The 21,366-nt window shown below is 47.1% G+C and overlaps 1 protein-coding gene across 6 annotated transcripts in view; it reads right to left on the bottom strand.

Moving 5' to 3' along the window:
• TNIK (TRAF2 and NCK interacting kinase) overlaps nt 1–21,366 on the bottom strand; it is a 380,604-nt gene that overhangs the window by 73,469 nt on the left and 285,769 nt on the right. For all 6 annotated transcript variants that reach the window (XM_073897348.1, XM_073897355.1, XM_025878953.2 and 3 more), the window contains exons 11-12: nt 20,739–20,805; nt 16,750–16,954 (exon numbers count right to left, since the gene is read on the bottom strand). In XM_073897348.1, coding sequence (XP_073753449.1) covers nt 16,750–16,954; nt 20,739–20,805 — 272 coding nt within the window. The remainder of the gene's footprint in view (nt 1–16,749; nt 16,955–20,738; nt 20,806–21,366) is intronic.

The raw sequence follows: 21,366 nt of genomic DNA, 5'->3' as shown, positions 1-21,366 counted from the left end.
CATTGACTCTGACGCTGTCCATTACCCTACCTGATACATCACGCCGCCTTTCTTTATTTTCTGGAGTAGTCACTTGTGAGTGTCAATTTCAACTTCTCATTCAAGTAAGACCCTTAAACTCATCATCCTTAGCTCATACAATCACCATGCCCCCAACAGTGGAGAGTGTGGTCAGCACCTTTCATACTTTATCTTATTTAATCTTCACAAAAATCTGCTGATGCAGTTATTCTTATTATCCCCATCTTATATGAGAAAACTAAAGCACAGGGAGATTAAGCAATTGTCAAAGGTCATCTTCATGTTCAAGGTCATGCCCCAGTAAGTGGTGGAACTCGATTTCAAAGCTAGGCAATGCAACTCCACAGTCTGAATTCAGTCATTACAGAAGATGAAGAAGCACCAGGAGTGATAGGAAGATCACAAATTAATCCAGCTCTTTATTATGCTCTCAGAAAAGGAGATCATCTTAGGAATAATGACAGGAGCCAATGTTTCTCAATGGGACAGTATCGTTCCCCAATCCCTGGAGCATTTGGAATGTGCAGGGGCATGGTGGAGTTTTTCTGGTGGTCTCTGAGACTAGAGGCCTTGACTGGCACTTAGTATGAGGAGCCAGGGATGCTGAACATTAGCATTATGCTCAGGACCGTCACACATCACAAAGTGTTTTCCTATACCACAGGCTGTTAGCGCTTCTTTCGAGAAGTGCCGCAGCCTTTGGTGTCGGCGCCCTGTGCTGGCATTAGGATTTCTTCTTCCTCAAATATGAGGTTTGGGGGAACCCATCGGGGGGGTCCATTCCCCTTTAACATTCTCAACAGCAGTTCACTGCCTGGCTGAGATACTATGAGTTATCCAAAACAGCATGGATTGTGACCAGATCACACTGAAAGAGCTTTCTAGGACAAAAGCTCTCTGTCACAGCCCCAGCTAAACCAAGCAGACATTCAAACCTCCAAAGAACCCACAAACAAGGAGGCCTTCCCAATGTGGCTCCCGCTTGCAATCCACTGGTCCTGCTGTCTTCCAATGACCACTGAGGCTTGGAGATAAGCTACAGTTTTTTGAGTCTCAATATCTATCCCTTCTAGATCAACAATTATTTGTCCTCCTTAGATTGCAGGCAACAGAAAGCCACTGGAGGACTTTCTGCAGTCAAGTGCCATGACCAGACTTGCATTTTCAAGGGGCCTCCTGACAGCCACGGGAGGGGGCAAGACTGGAAGCCGAAGTGCAGGGCTAGGCCATTCTAGGGGTGCAGGCAGAAAATGACAGGGCACCGATGAGTGAAGCAGAGGCAGTGGGAGAGTCCATGTTCATCACCGCTGCTGAGAATGGAGGCGCAGCCAAAAGGAAGACAGACTAAAAGCTATCCAGATTTCCAGCTCTTCTAATGGGACTGGAGTGGACGCCAACTTAGAAGTAGAAGTTAGAATTAAGCCAAAATCAAACAGGCAGGATTTGGGAACTATGGGGCTTGTGAGGGTGAGTGAAGTTCCTGGCCAAGGGGCAGAGCAGATGGTTTGCAACAGAGGAGGAAAAGCAGGTTTAGGGAAAGGAATGGGGGGTATATTGGAGGATAGGGATGGTCAAGCTCCAGATGTGTAATTATTTATTTTATAGAAAAATAGTACAGGAAGATGCGAGTAGAAAACATTTTCAGAGGAACTGACTGAATAATTTGGATTACAGACCCAAAACAGAGATCTTTCCAACACTCAACCCAAGTGAATCAATGCTAGCACAGAGGATAAAATAATTATGTTATAGATCTGGCTCCTGGCAGCAACTAGCCCTACTTTAACTAACATTTCAAGTTTTTTTACTCTCACCATTGGTCTCTTTCCTCACCAAAAAAATAATAAGAATAATAATCAAGGCTTTTGAAGTTTTAGCTGATTTTTATGTGAAGGATTTGTACATCTTCAACCCCTTTGCCGGGAATCAATACTGTTTTCTAATTACATGCCACTTAGGTCCTTGGGCAAGGTGTACACAGTATTGATTGCAACTCAGGAGGGTCTGTAGTTTCTGAGAAAGACACTCAGAAGTGACTAATAATTAATAATGATCTCACTCAGATCAGCTGCCGCTAACGCATGGAGGCATCTGCCAGGGCTTTGGCTCCTGTGGTGAGGTTGGAAAAATAAATCACTTCCCCAACATTCTGAGGGCACCTTGCCAATTTCCAGCTGCTGGGTTTCAATGTCAATGTCTTTCCTGGAAAAATCTTTGCTCTCTTTCCTCCTGGTCGTGGAACTGTTTGAGGGGACATACCAAAACCTGTCCGAGAAAGACCAAGTCCCCGACCTCAAGCAGACACCTCTACAAAGCTCTGACAACTCTTGCTAGAAGTAGCTCGTTGAGGTAAGGCCTGTGCTTGATTCCCACTGGACCCGCAGCCCCCCATGTGGGGCTGGGAACCTGGCAGGGACACAGAAGATTTTTTTGAACTGAACCAAGTAAGAAACTCGGGGCAAAAGAAGACAACACGATATCTTACATTTCTTTGGAAACATTTTCTGTCTTCTCAATCCTTAGAGTTTATATCACACTGTGCCTTAAATTATGGTTATCTGAGTATGTCTTCCCTACTCTACAATCTAGGTTGAAAGCTATTTGTGGGCAGGGTCTCTGTTCCACTCCACTTGTTCTCTCCCACTCAATCCCAGTAAATCCCTGATACCATTGATATTTGTTGCACTCAATACGGTCAACTGGGTAGCAAGAAAAGAGGAGAAAAGTTGGCAGGGCCTCAGACCACCCCTCCACCCTTCTATGACTTTTTCAGACAGCCCTTCTGGGCCTGAGTGTTCTTTTATGCTGAACATAGACAAGGCTTGAGAGTATTTTTCTAACCAGAGAGCCACCAATGACTGGCATTGGCATGGCACCTATTTGCCATCTTAAAGAAAGAGGGAAAATAAAATAAGAGAATAAGAATGTAAGCATTTCTAAATTTCATTTAAATTATGCATGCAGATGACAGTGGTCCTGTTGTCAAAAAGGAATGGCTTAAACCAACTATTTCTAAAACTTCTGGCCGATGCCCCACCTTTACCGAACTGCCTAGAAGTATGTTTTCATCTACATCTTCTTCACAAGTTGTATCACTTAAAATTAGATATTCAATGGGTTCTTATAAGTTTCTTAAATTTTTTTCCTGGTTGGGGGATGATAGGTAATACCCACTCTCAAAATTTTCCAGGCCTTGCTCTATTGAAGCAGGTCACTGGGATCTTCTTGCCCCTCTGTCTTCTGTGGATGTTCCCAAAGAATAATTTTGTTTAGGGCAGTTTTGGTTCTCCCCTTGGGTGTTCCCCTGAGGCTACCTCTAAGTGGAGGCCGTGTGGCTGTACTTCAAGTATGTGAATTGGTTAGTTTATCCAAATGAAAAAAACCCGTTCTCTTGCGCAGGGGACCCTCAAACGTTATATGTTTCTCCCAAATTGATGATGCAGAATTTTGGCTCTTCAAATTCTTGCAGAATATCACCTTAACTCTTAAGTATTCAATTCTTCTTAAAGTTGTACCAAATAATCCTCATGGCTGATTGTCACAAAAGCCATGGTGTTGCTCTTTCTTTCCATGTTCCTTTTAGATGAAGTTTAACCAGCAGAAAAGTGTTAGCTCCACTAGGGTGCTCTGGCTCTTGCAGAAGTGACTGATGAACTGTCAGGCCATACGTTGCCCTTTACAATGTTATCCGGACAGCTGAATAGAGCCAAGCACTGTGTTTGTGGGAGGAACATCACCGCACACATTATTCACCGCATTACTCAACCACTACTAGGCAAGTGCACAGGCTCCCAGTTATCTCAGAATGCTTGCCTGAGTAACAAAGTTACTTGTATCCAATGGACAACATGAATCTCAAACCATTCGAGTTTGCCTCTTTTCTAAGTTGCTGGGGCCCTCAGAGTCAGACTGGTGGCCCCGTTCAGGCACCTGCGCCAGGCACCGTGTTATGCAGGCATTCTGTGAACTGACCCTACCCTGGCTTTGTCTTGTTTTCCTCTTCTGCTTTATAGTCCCTTCTTCTTAATTTTCTCTCTTTTTCAATTTTTAGTTGCTATATTAATCTTTGTAAGCCACTTTATGTCCTCTTTTTGGAACAAAGTAAAATCACAAAGAAGTGTATACACAAACAAATGAACAAAGAAATCTTGGCTCTCCACAGATTTTGAAACCCCAAAACCACCCTTGGAAAGATCAAAATGAGATAAACAAGAAATTGTTGGCTTATAATTTGATTCTTTGTTTAAGAAGGTGGCACCTCTGTTGGTGTCACCTGAGCAAGTGGTTCAAGTTGTTTTTACAGCTGTGGGGGTCCATTTGCTCTGACCCCGCCATGCCCTCTCACTGAAGGGCTAAGGGAGCAATGATGACCCATGTAGAGCTGGCTGGGACCGAAAGGGAAACAACAGTCTCCTTTCTGATCTAAACGATCATACCATGCACCCGAGCCAATGTGGCTAAATGCAGCTTACCCATCATTCAAGGATATAGAATATTTTGGGGAAAAAAAGCACAGGAATATAATCTGTATGTACAGCAATTATTTCTACCTAAAAAAGTACTGCATCATAGATTATTCTAATTAGAGCCTCACATCAGCTCTGTCAGGTAAGCGACGCAAATGTCATTTTCTTTATTTTCCTTTCCAGACTCTCGAGAAGATTCATTGCCTTGTCAATGGCCGCATGCTAGGTTAAGGGAAAATCATGAAATGAATACAAGTCATCATATCGGGCACTGACTGTGGGGGTCAGGTATTTGCTTGGCTATTTACATGCTTCAACTCATTTAATCTCACAATATGACTCCATACTTTATATTATTATTCCCATCTTACAGATAAGCAAATTGCGGCTTGAGAAGTAAACTGTTCCATGTCACTCAGCTGGAAAACGGTGGAGCTTGGAATCAAGCCCAGGTCGGTGTGACTCCATGCTCTTTCCACTCCATGTCCTACCACTTCCCAGCTCCTGGAAACTGCAAGAGTGTTCCAGCAATTTGAGATGTAAGAGTTCAGAGCGTGCAGGGAGTAACAGACGAGCAAAAGATACCTCGTCTATTCTACCACCTTTAGCATTTCCTTCAATATCCTTAAGAAATTCCGGAGAGGATACTTGGCTGCTTTTTCTACTCACCGAATGTTCAAATTGAATGTGAATCTTATTCCCATGACATCCTGGTAGATTTGGGGCTCTGGGTCTATCTGTTATATACATTACATTTCCCAACATACAGACTCAGAGATAACACTTACGTTTGAGAATTAATATCCTGTAGCTGCAGCAACATGTCACTGGGAGAGGAGGGGGAAGGAAGAGAGGCTCCAGGGCTTGGAGAAAGAACACTGGACTGGAAATCGTAGGACCAGGTGCTGGTCCTACTCTGCCACCAAAACCAACATTTAGACCACAGTCTCAATAACTATTTGTTTAACAGATGAGAGAATGTTACATGACCTCGAATAAGTCACCTTAACCCAACCTTCAGCCCGGGAGCAGATTAGGTGATCTCACAAGCCTGTTCATCTGAGTCTAAGCAAGGGTGTGCTGGCAAAAACCTAACCAACAATTCAGAATGAGAAGTGAAACAGAGCAGAAATCTGCTTTGCTCTTGGACAGCTCCACTTGCTTTTCAATCTGAGTGACCTCCCGGAAATGGTGAGGGGAGCGCCGTGACTGCGGAAGACCGAAGTCGGCCTCCAGGAAACAGGCCAGCAGCTGCACGGGATCCAGTTGGGCTCCTTGGCAAGTACCTCAAACCATCCCCTCCACGAAGAAGCTCTCTGTTCAAAGACACTCGGAATGAAAGGACTCAGTGTGGTCTTTTGAATCGACCGCACAGCACACATGCCTCTCACTTAAATAGGACTGTTCCGTACAAGCTTTACAGCAGCTGTGAGGAGAGGCGTGCAAGCCTTCGGGCCTTCCGTTCGCCTATTTTAACATTTGCTCATGTTTCAGTTTCGGAAAGACCGTGGCAAACCAACCACTTGCAGGGCAAGGGCGCGATTCCCTGCAACTCACACCAGGATTCCAAACAAACACCAGGGGGTCCCTCCTCTGATGCCAGGCACCTCCCCGAGCCCTTCCCTCCTATTAGCTCACAAATTCTCCCCACAGCCCTGTGGGGCATGCACGGCTGTCACCACCCCCATTTGACAGATGAGGAAACCGTGGCACACACACATCGGTATCTTGCCCAAGTTCACTCACTAAGTGCAAAGCCAGGACGATACTCTCTGTCTGGCTCTCGAAAGCCGCCTCTATGGATTCGAAAGCAGCTGGTTGAGACATCTACATTTAAAAAGTGAAAGATGTTGTCTTAGGCTTTTTCAAGTGGTCATTTCCCCTTCTTTTCATCTCACTTTTCAGAGAACTAGTGAGAAAGCTCAACAGACCAGATAGGCCTCATTCTTCACACTTACTTTATACTGCTGAAGTTTAACCATCCAACCTACCCATTCAGAGATTTCCTAGAAAATTAACTGCCTAAGTGAAGCTCTTCCCTGGGGCTCCCAGGCCAACTTTTGATCAGTAGGCAGCCCTATGGCTAAACATTGTCTGAGTACCGTGTGCGAAGCCGCTTTTCATGCAAGTAGCACAAGGAAAGAAAGTTCTAACCAGACTGAGCTAAGAGAAGGCTTAATGAAGAATTCTGGGGCGCCTGGGTGGCTCAGTTGGTTAGGCAACTGCCTTCGGCTCAGGTCATGATTCTGGAGTCCCGGGATCGAGTCCCACATCGGGCTTCCTGCTCAGCAGGGAGTCTGCTTCTCCCTCTGACCCTCCCCCCTCTCATGCTCTCTCTATCTCATTCTCTCTCTCAAATAAATAAATAAATCTTTAAAAAAAAAAAGAATCCTGGTCCTGCTTCTACAGGGGTGATCAAGCTCCTGATTATCTCTGGGCTGCAGTTTTACCCCGGGAGAGAGGCTTCTGGGGTTTTCCAGGGTATATAGGGAAGCCAGAATGACATCCTGAGCACCTATGACTTTGTAGGTTAGTGAAAAAGTCAAGGGCAGTTGTAACTCCAAATTCCTTCTCCGATCATTTGGAAGACTCTCAGATGGGGTCCTCAATAGGAGACTTAATAGGAGACTCTCAGATGGGGTCCTATGAAAACAAGCCCGTTATGGGCCCATTTATTAACACAATGTCCCGCATCTGAGATGGTACTGAAGATACTAAATTGTATTATACATAGAAAGGCTGACAGAAGAACATAGCTGAGGAAGAACATTCTCATTGCCACAAACATTTCTGGACCTGATGTGGAAGGTGATTTAAGTTTCCTTTGCCATAACTTGTGTTAATGCAGGAATATCGCAAGGACTTGAATCGTTAATAGGAGACATTTTCTAACATTAGGAGCTGCTCAAATACAGAATATGCTTCCTCAAGCCTCTAAGCATATAAGCAGAGATTATATGTGAAACAGGTTAAGTGACTATCTGAGGACCATTGTCAAAGGAATTCCTGCTTTGAGAGAAGAATTTGCTTAGATCACTTTTGAGGTCCCTTATGTTCCCCAGCCTCTATGATTCTACACAACTGCTCACTGAAGAAAACAAGAGGGGAAATGAAGACAACTCAATCTAAAAGTCATGTGAAATAATACTTTCTGTGAAAATATTGTTGCCAAAGTTCTATGGTTAGGGGCAACCAAGAATATTGTCGGCAAAACACAGAGATGCAGACCAGATGTAGTAAAAGAGGTTCCACAAAGACTCTAGATACTGGAAGGCAGGCCTGTAATGCCCATTCCGTGCTGTCACTGAACAGCCAACCCCACCATCCATCTAAGAGGCTCTAGATCCACTGAGGGGCAGGAACTGCCCAACACTGCCCTTTTTCCAGTATGACATGCTCTAATATGAAATACTAGCATATCTTTCCCATTCCTCGGCAATATAGGAAGGGGTCTGGGAAAAGGGATTTCTAATAGTAGTAACATTTGAAGCTGCCATACAGGCACTTCAGCCCACCTTCTTCACCCTCCCAGAAAACCCGTCCCATCACAGGCCAGGTGACCAAGCAGCATGGTGGGTCCGTCAGAACAAGGAGCCCTTCTGGGATGCACTGAAGAGCAGTGTCATGGACAGCTATGCAGACCCCATGGCCTCCTGAGGCACCAGCGTGACTTACATGTGCGTGTGACCACAGACCACTGTCAGAGGCCCGTGGGCAGGCCCCGCCTGGGACCACGGGCATCCAGTTTGCCAGCCTGGCTCCCAGCTGTTTCCTAATTTCGGTTCAGTTATTGAAATAAAAGAACAAAAGCTCAGCTAGCAAGCGTTCAGTCTTCATGCTGGTGCTAAACGACATTCGGGGATAAAGGGCTGCTCAGTCTCCCCACCGGCAGCTAGTCCCAAGACACATTAGGATGCCTGCAGCTAATGACTAAGTGAATTAAAGGCCATTTCTCAGCAGTGCCAATGAATTTACACCCCAGGCCCTGAATGGGGGAGTTATTCTTGTTCATGGTGCTTTCTTCCGGCCAAGGGCCGGGGAGCATGGTCCAGTGGGTGGGAACGCAGCCCGGGTGAAAAGTCACCCTGACGTCCCTGTCTCCTGCTTCTGCACGTTGAGCTTGCTTATGCCGCCTTCAACTTCGAGTGCCCCAAAAAGATGACTCAGGGGAGCAACCGCAACGCAGATCATGGGGTACAAAGATTTTTTTCCCTTCCTGTGCAACTCTCTTCTTGAACTGATTTAGGAACCTATTCAGGGAATGTTCTAAGTGCTTTCTGTGTATTAACTCATTTCATCCTTGAAACTGTCACTATCCCCTTTCATAAACAGGCCACCCGAGGCAGAAAGAAGCCATGTCTCACCCAAGATCACCAAGGCGGCAAATGGCAGAGCCGGATTCAAACCCCAGCGGTTTATTACCGTAGCTCTGACTGTCTTGCCTCTACCTTCTCAGTGAAAGGGCTCACTCCTAAGGCACAGTGTCCCGGAGGCCCAGAAGCTTACTATTGAGACAGGACAAGATCTCTATCTTCTAATGGGTTTTGTTTAGGTGCTGGTAGGACCTAAGATTTGATGCAGCTCCTTGGTGGCAAGGATGGGATTATAATGACACGGTGTTGGAAATGACGGCAAAGACTACTGATAAGAGAATACATACATCCCAGAGCAGAGTGTCTCCAGCGGAAGGTCCCATGTAGTATGTTGGTAAGGTAAGGCTTACCTTACCTTAGGCTGGTAAGACACTTGCCCGGGCAGCAGCTCTTGATCCTCCTACATGAGCTACATCGGAAATGATGGAGAGCGGGCTGCCTCCCTGGGCCCGCAACGCCAGGACTGCTGGCTAAGTCACCAGAGGACCAATACCCTAGCAAGACACCAGGAGAGGGGTGTGCTCAGAAAAGAACCCTCAAAAAGGGAGGGAAAAGTCCATGTATTACAGTAAACAGAGAAGGTGCATTAGAGAATTAAGGAAGGCAAACAATGGGAAATGCCATCTCTATAGAAAACCCTAACAACCACTTTGAAATCATCTATTCCAAAATAACCATAAAACTTTCACCTAAGTATGCCAACCATTCTTGTGTCAACATTGTGTCAAGCCTTCTGTATTCATGATTTCCTTTATTTCTCACAACAATCCTGCAGTGTAAGTAGTCTGTTGATTGCATGTATCAAGAAGCTAAGGTTCAGAGAGGGTAAGTAATTTGCTCAAGGCCACACAGCTTGAACTACACCTTGGTTTCTGCAGCTTCCAAGCTGGCATACTTGGCCTCTGCACGAATGTGCCATTCAGTCATTTAAAAACCATTGATTTCTCCTAATGATGTAAATGAATTTCTACTAGTATAACAAATATTCTTCCCAAGACATGAATAAAAGCTTACCTATTGATACATTTATTTTAATAAATTCAAGAGGGTTTTACTACTGCACATAAAAGAGTTTACACTTTTGGAGATTATACCTCTGACTTCAGCCAAAGGCATCTGCTCCAATAATAATAATAACTAATATTTATTGAGGGTGTTCTAAGTGTTAGTCCCATTCTAAGGTTTTCCGTGAACTAACTCATTTAATCCTCATGACAGTCCTGAAAGGGAAATGCTACTGTTCTTTCTAGTTTTACAAATGAAGAAACTGAGGCACAGTCAAAGAACATACATTTAATAAAGACAACTGTTAACCAACATACTACCATCAACAGAATCTCCCCCAAATGCTCTGTTGCCCGTGGGAATTTCCAGAGCTTTAGTATGATGTCCTTAAAGACATGTGCAAGTTTCTGCTGTTCACCACCCCCATCCCCTTCTCTTTGGTTTAAAAACAGCTGGGAGAAACTATATAGGTTCCCAAGAATAACCCTGCTGGCCAGTGGCTGCTCTGGGTTCGGGCTGCAGCTGGTACAGCTTCTCCGAGACGAGTCTGGTTACCCCGAGTGGAAGCGAATGCCAAGAGAGAATGCGAGCCAAAGCTGACCATGAATGGATGAGCACGTAATTATGAAGAGTTCTCTAAACAGAAGCACAAACTGGGGCTCATGAGCAATCTTTAAACTAGATCGGACAAGTCCTTCAGAACAGAGATCTGTCCAGCTTTGGGCAGTGGACAGAGTTCTTTCACCCCCATCTTCCTGGTTAATCACCAGCGCAACTTAGGTGGTGGGAACAAGCTTTGTCGGGGGCCTCTCTGTAGAGCCCCGGGAGCGGGGCTGGGGAGACTCAGAGAGCGGCCAGGGCGTGCCGGAGGTTCACGGCCGCCCTCGGGTCCAAATCGACGTCTTCGCACCCCAAATTCAGATCTCACTTGCTGAGCAGATTGTTTCCCTTTCTCCCAAACAGGAAATGAATGCATTTTTAGAGAGTACAACACAAAAACTACCTTTTTATATAACGTCTTGCCATTGAAAAAAAAATGAATGATGTCATCTCACTCGACCTTTGGGCAGAGTTCTGCAAAGCTGGCTCCTTTAACTTGTTCCTTATGCTGGAATACTCGATTTTCTTTGCAATAACATCAAATTCTCCTGGTGTGCCTTCTGCACCCTTATCAGTCTTCTTTGCTGGCTTCTCCTGTCCTGTTCTATGTTCTCGGAGTACAGGCCCGTGGTCTCCTCTGTTCTCGATGGATACTTCCAGTACCATAAGCCAGTAATTCCCATTTTATCCCATCCCAACCTCCCTTCCCTGGCTCTCTCCATATAATCCACCAGCAACCTTGGCATCACCACTGGCCACCTCATAGGCTCTTGAATTCACCATCTTCCAAACTGATCTTATCCTCCTGCTCCCAAACCAGGTCCTCCACCCTGATGCTGCAGTCCACATTGGGGACCTTCTGTGACTGCTTACTCTCTTCCATCTCTGATATCTTTCAGCCATCACATGCACATCCTGCACGTTCTACAGGCTGCACCCCATCCAAATGTGTACACTTCTCTCAATCCCCCTTCCACCGCCATCCACAAGAACACCACCCTCTCTGGTCTGCACCAGCTTGTCTCTCTCATTCCACCCTTGCTTCTTCCAGTCACTCAACCTCGCAGCAGCCAAAGTTCCCTTTTAAAAATGCAGATCCGATTGCATTCCCTTGGTTAACACACATCAGTGGTCTTCCACTAGTCTCAGGATAAGATTTAAGAATCCTTAACTTGGCCTGTGAAGCCCTACAGGACTGTGCGTTGGCCTCCCTGCCTGGCATCTCTGTGTGCCCCTCCCTCCCAGTCCTTCAGCTGGAATCCCCGGCAGGCCTCCCGGCCAGGCTGGGCTGCTTTCTCTACCCCGCACCTTCCCCAAGTTCGTTCCTTAGCCCGTCACTCCTCTCTACCACAGCAGCCTGGCAATGACAATGAATGGCTATGTGGGTGACTTTTGGCCCAGTGCCTGTTTCCCTTACAGATCTGGTGAGCACCAGGGCAGACTGTTTTCCTAGTGTCCAGCATAGCGGAGGTATGAATTCATGAAATTTGTCAAATGACTGCCTATAGGAATAGGAAAAAGATTTAAATTCTACTGTGCCCTTTTTAAAAAAGCATTGAACCCAGTGTCCTTGAAAGCCCAGCCACTCACCATAAAAAGTTAGATGCTTTTAGGGAATTCACACACATTGAGACTGCTAGGCTCTCATTTTTTATATTAGTGCTCCACTATGACTGGCCAATAAGATACTGGTGGTTATTTCTCTAAAATGTTTTTTCAGGCAATAGAACTAAAGCAGTTATAATATCTTTTAGCTAGAATTGGCTATTTCTGTAACTGGCCAATGTCATGACAGTCTTGAAGGACACTAAATGAGATGCAGGTGTCTGAAGAATAAAGCTTACCACCATCGAGCAGTTTGGTGCCCGTGGGGTCAATTTGATTATTCCTGTGACTTAAAGATATTCTCCTCCAGATGAAGGCATAGAATGCTCTCAGCAAGTTGAAAAAAAAAAAAAAACGTATAAATCACTAAAATCATTCCCAAACTCTTGAGCACAGTTAAGCATCACCACAAATCTTCTGGTCAAGGTTCTGTCTGAAAAGATGACCAGGGTAAATGCCCTACTGATTCTTAGACTCCTCTCCTGCATCCTGCCCCTGATTCTTGGACCCTAACTCTGTGGATGGAGAATAAAACAAGAGGGATTTTGTGTAGGCCAAGTGATAGAAATTTTTATTGAACTAAATAAAAATAAAAGAGGCCTTCTTTGTACTTTCCTCACTGTTGATGGACTCATTCATCTTAGCTAGGTTTAATCAATTTCCTGGAACTTAGTTATAAATTGTGCTTTATCAGTGGTCAAAAGCTGAAAGTCTTATACCCAACATTTCATTGGTCCAAAGCCATGTCCTTTTCATGTAGCTGATCAATAATTATGTTCAGTGTACGAAGTCCTTCTAAGAATATACAGATACTGACTTAGACCCTACCCAAATCCACATGGTTATCCATAACTAGGAAAGGACATGCAGGACTTCCTTAAAAACCAAGCCTCTGGTAGGAGGTGACATCTGAGATTGCCGGGGAAGACAAAGGCTACAATCTACACAGCCCTGTGTCACCAAAGGGGCATCTGACGGGCCTTTATTTGAGAATGGCAATGGTTTTCCCAGGATGCCTACAAAAGCCCACCTGACCTACAAGGAAGCTAAGTTTGCAAGTCTAACTGTGGGCTTTAACTGCCTCCATGTGCCAGGGTACATCAAGTTTCTACTCTGGACACAGCAAACACAAGTCGTCACCATGGGCCAGAGCTGCAGACATGGGTGGGGATCCATCAGGGGCAGGATGCAGGAGAGGGGTCCCTGGTGACAGAGACGGTTATTACTTAAAGGTTCAAAAATTATAGCCATCTGAGTGTTCAGTATTTCTTTTTCATCTCAGTGGGCAATAGGAGCAAGATGAAGGATCAATAGATAAAGCGGTATAATCTCTTAATATCCCGTGGTCACAAGTGACTGATGAGAAACCAGGGCTCATGCATGTTGGCTGGTGCATAAATCGAAGCGTCCTTGGGCACACTGTTGTCTTCAGTGCAAGTGGGCACTCGGAGGGCATGTCCCCGTGGATGCGTGTGCCTCGCTGAGTCTGAACTCTGACTCGCCTCCAAGACAGAGGTTCCAGAAAGTGCCACAGAAGAGACACAAGGAGGCCTTGGCGGTAGCTCTGATGGGGAGCATGAGAGCCAGAATCCATGTCAAAAAAGAGCACCTGCTGGGTGCTGCTTCTTTGCCCTTGCTCAAAAATCCTTAAGTTCTCAGAGGAAAAGACCACAACAGCAGAGGCCAGGTAGAGAATATGGGAAAACATGACTGGCTTATCAGCTGAGAGGCAGGATGGAGGCAGTGACAGTGCTTGGGCTCTGGAGTCCAATCTCCTGGGCTTGAAACCTGTTTTTCCCCCAAGCTGTGTGATCTGTAGCAAGTTATTAACCTCTTTGAGACTCGGCTGCATTATTTTGAGACTGTGGGTTATTGTGAGGATCAAATGAGATGATTCAGGTGAAGTGTGGAACAGAGTACCTGTCGTAGGGTAAATGCTTTGGAAAGTGTTAGAAACTGTTATTTTAGCAACTTGATGAGAAAACATACAAAGCCCAAATAAATCGTATCAGGTAAGAAGAGACAAAAATATAGATTAAAACAAAACAAAACAAAACAAAACAATACAAAACAATACAATGCATCCTCTGAAAAGACTGCATTAATTGAGGATCTAGGCTCAAGGGCCAAAAGTGCATGTGTGCATGCACGGGCATATTTGCATTCTTGAGTATTTGAAATGTTCTGTGGGGTGACAGTGGGGATTTTCTAGGGTTTACACGGTAAGTGCCTTTAGCTTGAAAGTAAGGGTAACAAATTGCTAGGCAAGGAGCCCACTAACTAAGGCAAATGGTCAAGGTTTGCAGGGTGTGAGGCTCCAGGGAGGTGGCGGCCTTTGGAAATACTCTTGGAAGGAACAAACCACAAGCAACAAAGCAGGAAAGGCAGGATGTGGGGGGCAGAGCCTGATAGGACACTGCTTAGGTGAGGGGAGAGGTGTGACCAGAGTCTAAAGGAATAAACATGGGGTCTAGCCAACGGAGGCATCTGGTTCATAGGAGAACTAGAGGAAATGGCATAGCTCTGGGTCGAGGGCTCGTACAAGAGACCCCAACTGGCCCCAACTGGCCCCAACTGGCCTGGCTGGGCTGCAGCTGCCAGGAATTTCAATTTGTGCCCAGGAGAGGAACCAGAGGTGGGGTGGGCATGGGCACAGCGGCACTCTGAGCCTCACTTCTGAGAGCTGCCGAATTAGCACCCACCCCTCCCTTCACACTGCCTCTGCCTGGGCCTTTGAAGGTCTCTGCCCCACAGCACTATGGGGACTCCGTCTACTACAGCATCATTCTCAGAATAGAAGACAGTGAACTTCACACTTCTCACGCACTGAGCATTCTTCACGCTGACAATACGACAGACTTATAAACTCAAACTGGAAAGTGTTTCACTTGCCTACTGCTGTTTGCAGAAGGCTGCAAGGTCCAATTCTGAGGATCACAGTTCAAGGCTTTGATTACTTATCTATACTTCCCTTCTTGGGCCTTGTGTGGACATCGAGATCAGACAGACCCGGGTGCGAACACTGTGCACTTACTGGCCCTGGGACATGGGACTAATTACTTCCCCTCCCTGAACTTCAGTTTCCTGTGTGTTAAGCGGGGTTTGTATGCATTCTGCATGAGGGGCAATGGCTGTATGCAAAGAGAGAATGATAGTAGATGAGATCCTGGATATAAGCAAAGAACCTCACCCAAGAGCTGGTGCACAGAAGTCACTTAATAACTGCAACTGTTGGGGCACCTGGGTGGCTCAGTTAATTGGCTGCCTTTGGCTCAGATCATGATTCCAGGGTCCTGGGATTGAGTCCGGCATCAGGCTCCCTGCTTCTCCCTCTGCCTGCCACTCACCCTGCTTGTGCTCTCTCTCTCTCTGTCTCTTCCCCTCTCTCTCTGACAAATAAATAAAATCTTAAAAAAAAAAAAATAATTGCAACTGTTGGGTCTTGTTGTTGCTGGTCTGTCTATAAGGATATATGAGGTTGATGGGATTTTACTGCACACTGGAACGGAGGCCCTCACTGATTTCAACCAGGGCTGCTGGACCTAGATGGGCCAATTGAAAAGCAATCTGCTCTTGGTGCCCGCAATCTGCCAGCTTCGAACTGCAGCGGCACCTGACAAAGCAAGTGAATTGCCGTGAACTGTTAATGAGGAGCAAGATGGCGCCTGGGAACCCCGTAAAATGGCTACCCCATTCCTGCGACGTTGGTTATCCTCTCATCTGCCATCCGGCTTTCCCAGTGGTTATGCTCTCAGCTGCCTAACTGTCTAGAGGCTTTGATTTATCCGACAAAGGAAGGTGGCCACAAGGCCACAAAGGTGAGGGCCTCACCTGGGACAAGCCCCCCGGGAAAGCGTGGCTGGTGCTACGGTTGCCTACACAGATGGCCACAGTGCCCGCCGGTGAAGGCCAGGGTGGCCCTCCAGCTGGAGGACAGGCCCTGAATACTAAAGGGTGTGTGGAAAGCCTTGGGCCGTGCTTTCCCCAGTGTTCAGCGGAGTAGCTAAGGCAGACCCTGCTTTTCCATACTTGACACTTCACCTGCCTGCCTAGTCACTGCGGTCTAGTTGACACCTACATAGGCCCTCTCAATCACGGACTCGTTTATTCCTATATGGGTTCGTTCATGCCACAAATATCCACGAGGCATCTACCGTGTGCGCGGCCCTGTTCTAGGCGCTGGAGATACATGATGGAGAGATACATCAGGGATGAAAGAGACAAAACCCTCTGTCCTCAGGAGCTCACACCGCAGTTTAAAACCCAGGAAGGTACATAGAGAGTGTGTGTAAAGATGGAAAGAGCTATGTAAAAATAATAAGGTGGGGAAGGGCAACAGGATGAGCTAGAGGGAGGGGGTGCAATTTGAAGAAAGGTGGCCAAGGAGGCTGCACCGAGGAGGTGATATCTGAGTAAGACTTGAAGGGGTGAAGGCCTTTACCTGCTTTTCCAAGGTGACCACACCAAGGTCACACGGCCACCCCCTGCCTAGCAAGGGAATTCCTTTGCTTGTGAGAGCGCCCAGGCCTCATCCCATTTCACAAGCTCAGGTGTGTGCTCCCAGCGGGCCACGAGTCCCACAAGGCTGAGAGCCCAGCACAACGCTGCACACCCAGGAAGCTCTGCGGCCGAGAGGTGCCCGCGCGCGTCCGCGCGTGGCAGCCCCAGCGGGCCCTCACCTCCTCCAGCCGCCGCCGCTGCTCCTTCTGCTCCTCTATGCGCTTCTGGCGCTCGGCCAGCAGCTGCCGCTTGTGCTCCTCGTTCTCCCGCTGCTGCTGCTCCAGCTGCTGCCGCCGCAGGGCCTCCGAACGCTCTTTGTTGGCCAGCTGGAGCCTCAGGAAGTCCCGCCGCAGCGTGGACTCCCCTGGCAGGTTCAGGATGGAGCTGTGGGCAGGAGAGAGAGAGACGGGGAGGCTGCGTGTGGCGAGGGCCGCCTCACCCCCGCGCCTCACCCCCGCCGGCCGGGCCAGCAGCTCGCCTGCGCGCGGGGACGCGAGCCACACGGGCCGGCCACGGGCTCTCGGGCCCGCTGCTACTCACAGTACTCAGCCCCAGAGAAACAGAGTCATGGGCACCACAGAACAGTGTGCAGCCTCCTTTTCACGGTGGCCATGGGCAGGCGCATGCTGTCACCATCCCGAGAGAGAGGTCCCCCTCTCTCCAGGACCGTCCTCACTGCTCCCTTGCCCTGGTGACCCGCAAAGATCTGCTTCTAAAGGTTTTAGGGAGCGTGCGAGCCCTAGGGCTTGGATCAGCTGAATTTTCACGTTTAAGAGAGGCATGAACAAAGCCAGCAAATGAAAGGAACAACCGGGAGCAACAAGGGAATGTGTTCTACTAAGAGGACATCACCATCCCCGTATCACCTCCGCGACGCCTTGCACCCAGACCCAGGAGGCAAATGACAGGCTGCTCGTGTGAAGACGTGATAAGCCAGGGAGGGAAAACATCAGAGTCAAGGTCACCACAGAGTAGAATATGAACCCACATCTGAGAGTTCAGAGCTGTTTCACTGCACCACGATTAAAGGGAAGTGACATGGTTTGGCTCTGGAACGGATGGTGTAGCGAGGACTTCAACCCAGCTCACGGATCTCTAGATTCCGTTGAAGCACTGTGGGCCTCAGTTTTCTCATCCGTAAAATGGTAGTTGTGCATCATGTGCATATGTGTGTGTCCCTGGTGGTCTAGGGCTTCTCTATTCACATCTCACTGCATGTGAACAGCTCAAAGTTACACTCTTTGGTTGTGCCTAGCAGCCTAACAGGGAGGTGGGGCAGGCTCCTATTTGTTCACGCAAACCTAGCCCTTTTAATCTTGCTGGCGACTTCCACTTGAAATAGATCCATTAAATAACTAGTGAGCCGTTTTTATGTCACAAGCACTGTAAGAGGCTCTAGTGGATAGAGCAGTAGCTAAACCAACTCTCTCTCGGGTGCCTGGGTGGCTCAGTCGTTGGGTGTCTGCCTTCAGCTCAGGTCATGATCCCGGGGTCCTGGGATCAAGTCCCACATCGGGCTCCCTGCTCAGCGGGAGACCTGCTTCTCCCTCTCCCGTTCCCCCTGCTTGTGTTCCTGCTCTCGCTGCTCTCTCTGTCAAATAAATAAATAAAATCTTAAAAAAATAAAACTCTCTCTCATGATCTTCTTGCGGGGAAGAGAGACAGATATTCATTAGACAAATGGCTGCAAATAACATAATTTCACATACGAACAGGCTCCATAGAAGACGTAACAGTTTAAGAGTGACAGTGGTAGGAGGCTGGGACAGGGATTAAGGTGCTGCTTCAGATGGGGTGATCAGGGGAGACCTCTCTGAGAAGGTGCCAGACTGAGCTGAGACTCAAATGATGAAGAGTCGGCCCCACGAAGAAGTAGGGGAAGAACCTTTCAGGCAGAGAGGAAAGCAAACGTAAAGGCCTGTGGTGGGAACAGGTGGGGCCTCTCCGAGGACTTCCCAGAGCAGAGTGAAGGAGAGAGGTGGCCTGGGAGGAGGCCAGGGACACTGGGCGGACCCGGGGAGCCACGGGGCACGGAAAACATGCACGGAAAGCTTATAGTCAGGACATTGACGTGATGGGATTTGTTTGGCTGCCTAGGGACAACTGTCCGCAGAGGGCCACCAGCTGGGCTGCTGCGGCAGTGGCTCTGTGGGGCGGGGCGGGGCAAGCGGACAGAGGAGGAGAGAAACATTGGTGGCAGAGTTAACGAAGCCGGTTGATGGATGCGGTGTGTGGGGTGAGCGATGACTTGCAGGTTTTGTCTTGGCACCTGGACAGTGGTGGTGATGCCAACTGGGGCAGCAAATGGGGGGCGGGGAGCAGGTGTAGTGGCAGTTGATGAGGGGATTGTTCTGTGTTGGACAGTGTAACCACTGTGCAGTGTGACTGTCATCTATGCCCAAAAATGACATAAAAAGGCTTCGTTCTTGAGGTCTTACAGACAGTGCTTGGATTCCACGAGCACGCCTCCTCTAAAACTTCACAGCTTTTGTGTAGAACACTAAAACAAACCCCAAGTGACAGTGCTTATGTACACAGGCCACAAGCAGGACTTGGGGAACCACGCACACGAGGAGTCTCCATTAATATAAACTGATGCAGAATCAATGCCAGGCGATTGGAGCTGTAGTAGAGGCTCAATCATCATTGGTGTGTGGCTTGGGTGCCCTCTTTGGGCTCTCACCCCATTTCTAAAATGAGATGACTACTGTCCCTTTCTACTTTTCAGGATTTCATGAAGATTAATTACATGGGTCCATAAGACAGGACTTGGAACATAATCTTCAATGTGATATTATGATACGTTACAATTATCGAAGTGTTAAGGCATGGCTAGGTCAGCCCTCTAAGTGACTCCTGACACGCGGTTTGGCAAGTACTAGTTAAAACAGGGCTTCTCAGTCCTATAGAGAGTGGTCAGTAGGGCGGACATGACATCTGGGTGAGCTTTGGAAAAAGAAGAAGAGGATGCAACTTCTCTGAGAGCAGGGCACTTGGCTCTCTGCCTTTATAAGAACGTTCATTTTCTGTGTCACTACTTGACAAACATCATCTTTATGCAGCTAAACTGGGGGCAGCCAATGTGTAAAGCATCGGATGGAAGGAAAAATTCTCCTTCAGTCTTTGACCTTGATAATTCCTGTATCAGGGGCAGAGAAAAACTGGACGGCCCCATAAGCCCCTCCATCTTCCAGTAGTTTAGCAATAATCCAGCTTTGTATCTAACTCAGAAAAAGAAGCCACTAGCTTGTTCTAGCAGGGACGACGGAGCTGGCCCCTTTCCTGAGCAGGCAGCTCTGCCTCAGCGGTATGGGAATTTCTCCTCCTGGACCACTGGAGTCCCCTCCTTGGACGGCTAGAGGAGGGGGACCCATTTCCCCAGTGAGCCTCCCGCTAGTGCGTTTTCCCCAATAAATCTCACTTACACTGACCATGGTGCGTGTGCCTGTGCCACTCAACTCACCAAACTGCCACCAGCTGAATTCTCTCACGGAAGAGAAATCCTGGCAATGTGAGCACACTAACCTTAATTATTCATACACAGACTGGAAGAAGTTGGAATCAATGTCAAGTGAAATTCAAAACGCACGGGTCATAACAACAAAGCAACACTGATCCTGGAGTCCAACATATGACAACTGGAATGAGCAAGAAATTTTCTATTTAGGGTTCCCCTCTAGAGTGTGATTTGATTTCCTGGAAACCATTTCCTCTTGGATGAGCTTGTGGTGAAAATACCAAGACATGTGACAAGGACAGTGGCTGCCCAAATGGGCTTCTCAAAGGTATGAAGTAACGAACTGAATAATTCGAGTCCAAAAATACCACTTAGGTCTCCTGAAAGTTGTAGTTTTAGGTCCTTTGAGTCTTGCATTACCCAGATAATTGCCTCCTACCCATTCCACCCGTGACATATGTGAGGAAACAAGGTCTTAGAATAGAGACCATAAATCTTAGGGGACAAGGTAAAGAATACGCTGATTTCCACGTTTTTGTAAGAGTGTGCCTGGGGACATTTTCCCAAATTAATGAGTATGTTCATGGGCAATAAATTAAATAAGACCACCTTGCTGGATTCTTAAAAATGAACCTATAAATCAAAAGGAAGTGAGTTTCACACAAGCACAATTCAGAACGTGAGAAGAAGACTTGGCCTTTATTTTCCTACCTGGGCTCTCCCGAGTCATTCTCCTCCTCTTCTTCCTCACTTCCACTGTACTCATACTCGGTCTCATCTAAAGAGAGACTCACAGAATGTTAGTGCACAAAAAGATGCTACAGCTCAGCCAATCCCACCCCCCTCGTTTTATATATAAGTAATCTGAGGCCCAAAGAGTTGTCATTAATGCTGACCTGGGACAGGCTCCAGGCCTCCTGACTTGTGGTATAACAGTTCCCACCAGCTGAGCTGGATTTGAGAACGTGCAACTCACATCCAAGACTGTTCCAGCTGACTCGAGATATCTGTCCCTAATGCCTGCTGTTCAATGAGAAGGAACTGAAGAATAATTGTTCGGTTTGTGTTAACTCCCATTAGAGGACTATCTAAACCAATCTTTATGGGCCCACTATTCACTTACTGTCTGTATTAATCATTTTTTAAGTAAGAGTTTTATTATGACTTACATGGACCCACGAATTGTCTTAAATATCTCGATAAACACCAGAAAGAAATTTGACAGCGCGTGCTATTAGAAATATAGAGTTAAATGACCCACCGGGGACATTCATTTAATTCAGTAATATGTTAAGCAAGTTAACACGTAATAATGAATAAGATTGAGTCTTTGCTTTGG

Source organism: Callorhinus ursinus, unplaced genomic scaffold, assembly GCF_003265705.2.
Source record: "Callorhinus ursinus isolate GAN/ISIS: 27379988/994484 unplaced genomic scaffold, GSC_fseal_2.0 scaffold1, whole genome shotgun sequence".
Lineage (NCBI taxonomy): Eukaryota > Metazoa > Chordata > Mammalia > Carnivora > Otariidae > Callorhinus > Callorhinus ursinus.
This window is presented reverse-complemented; position numbering and strand designations above follow the sequence as displayed.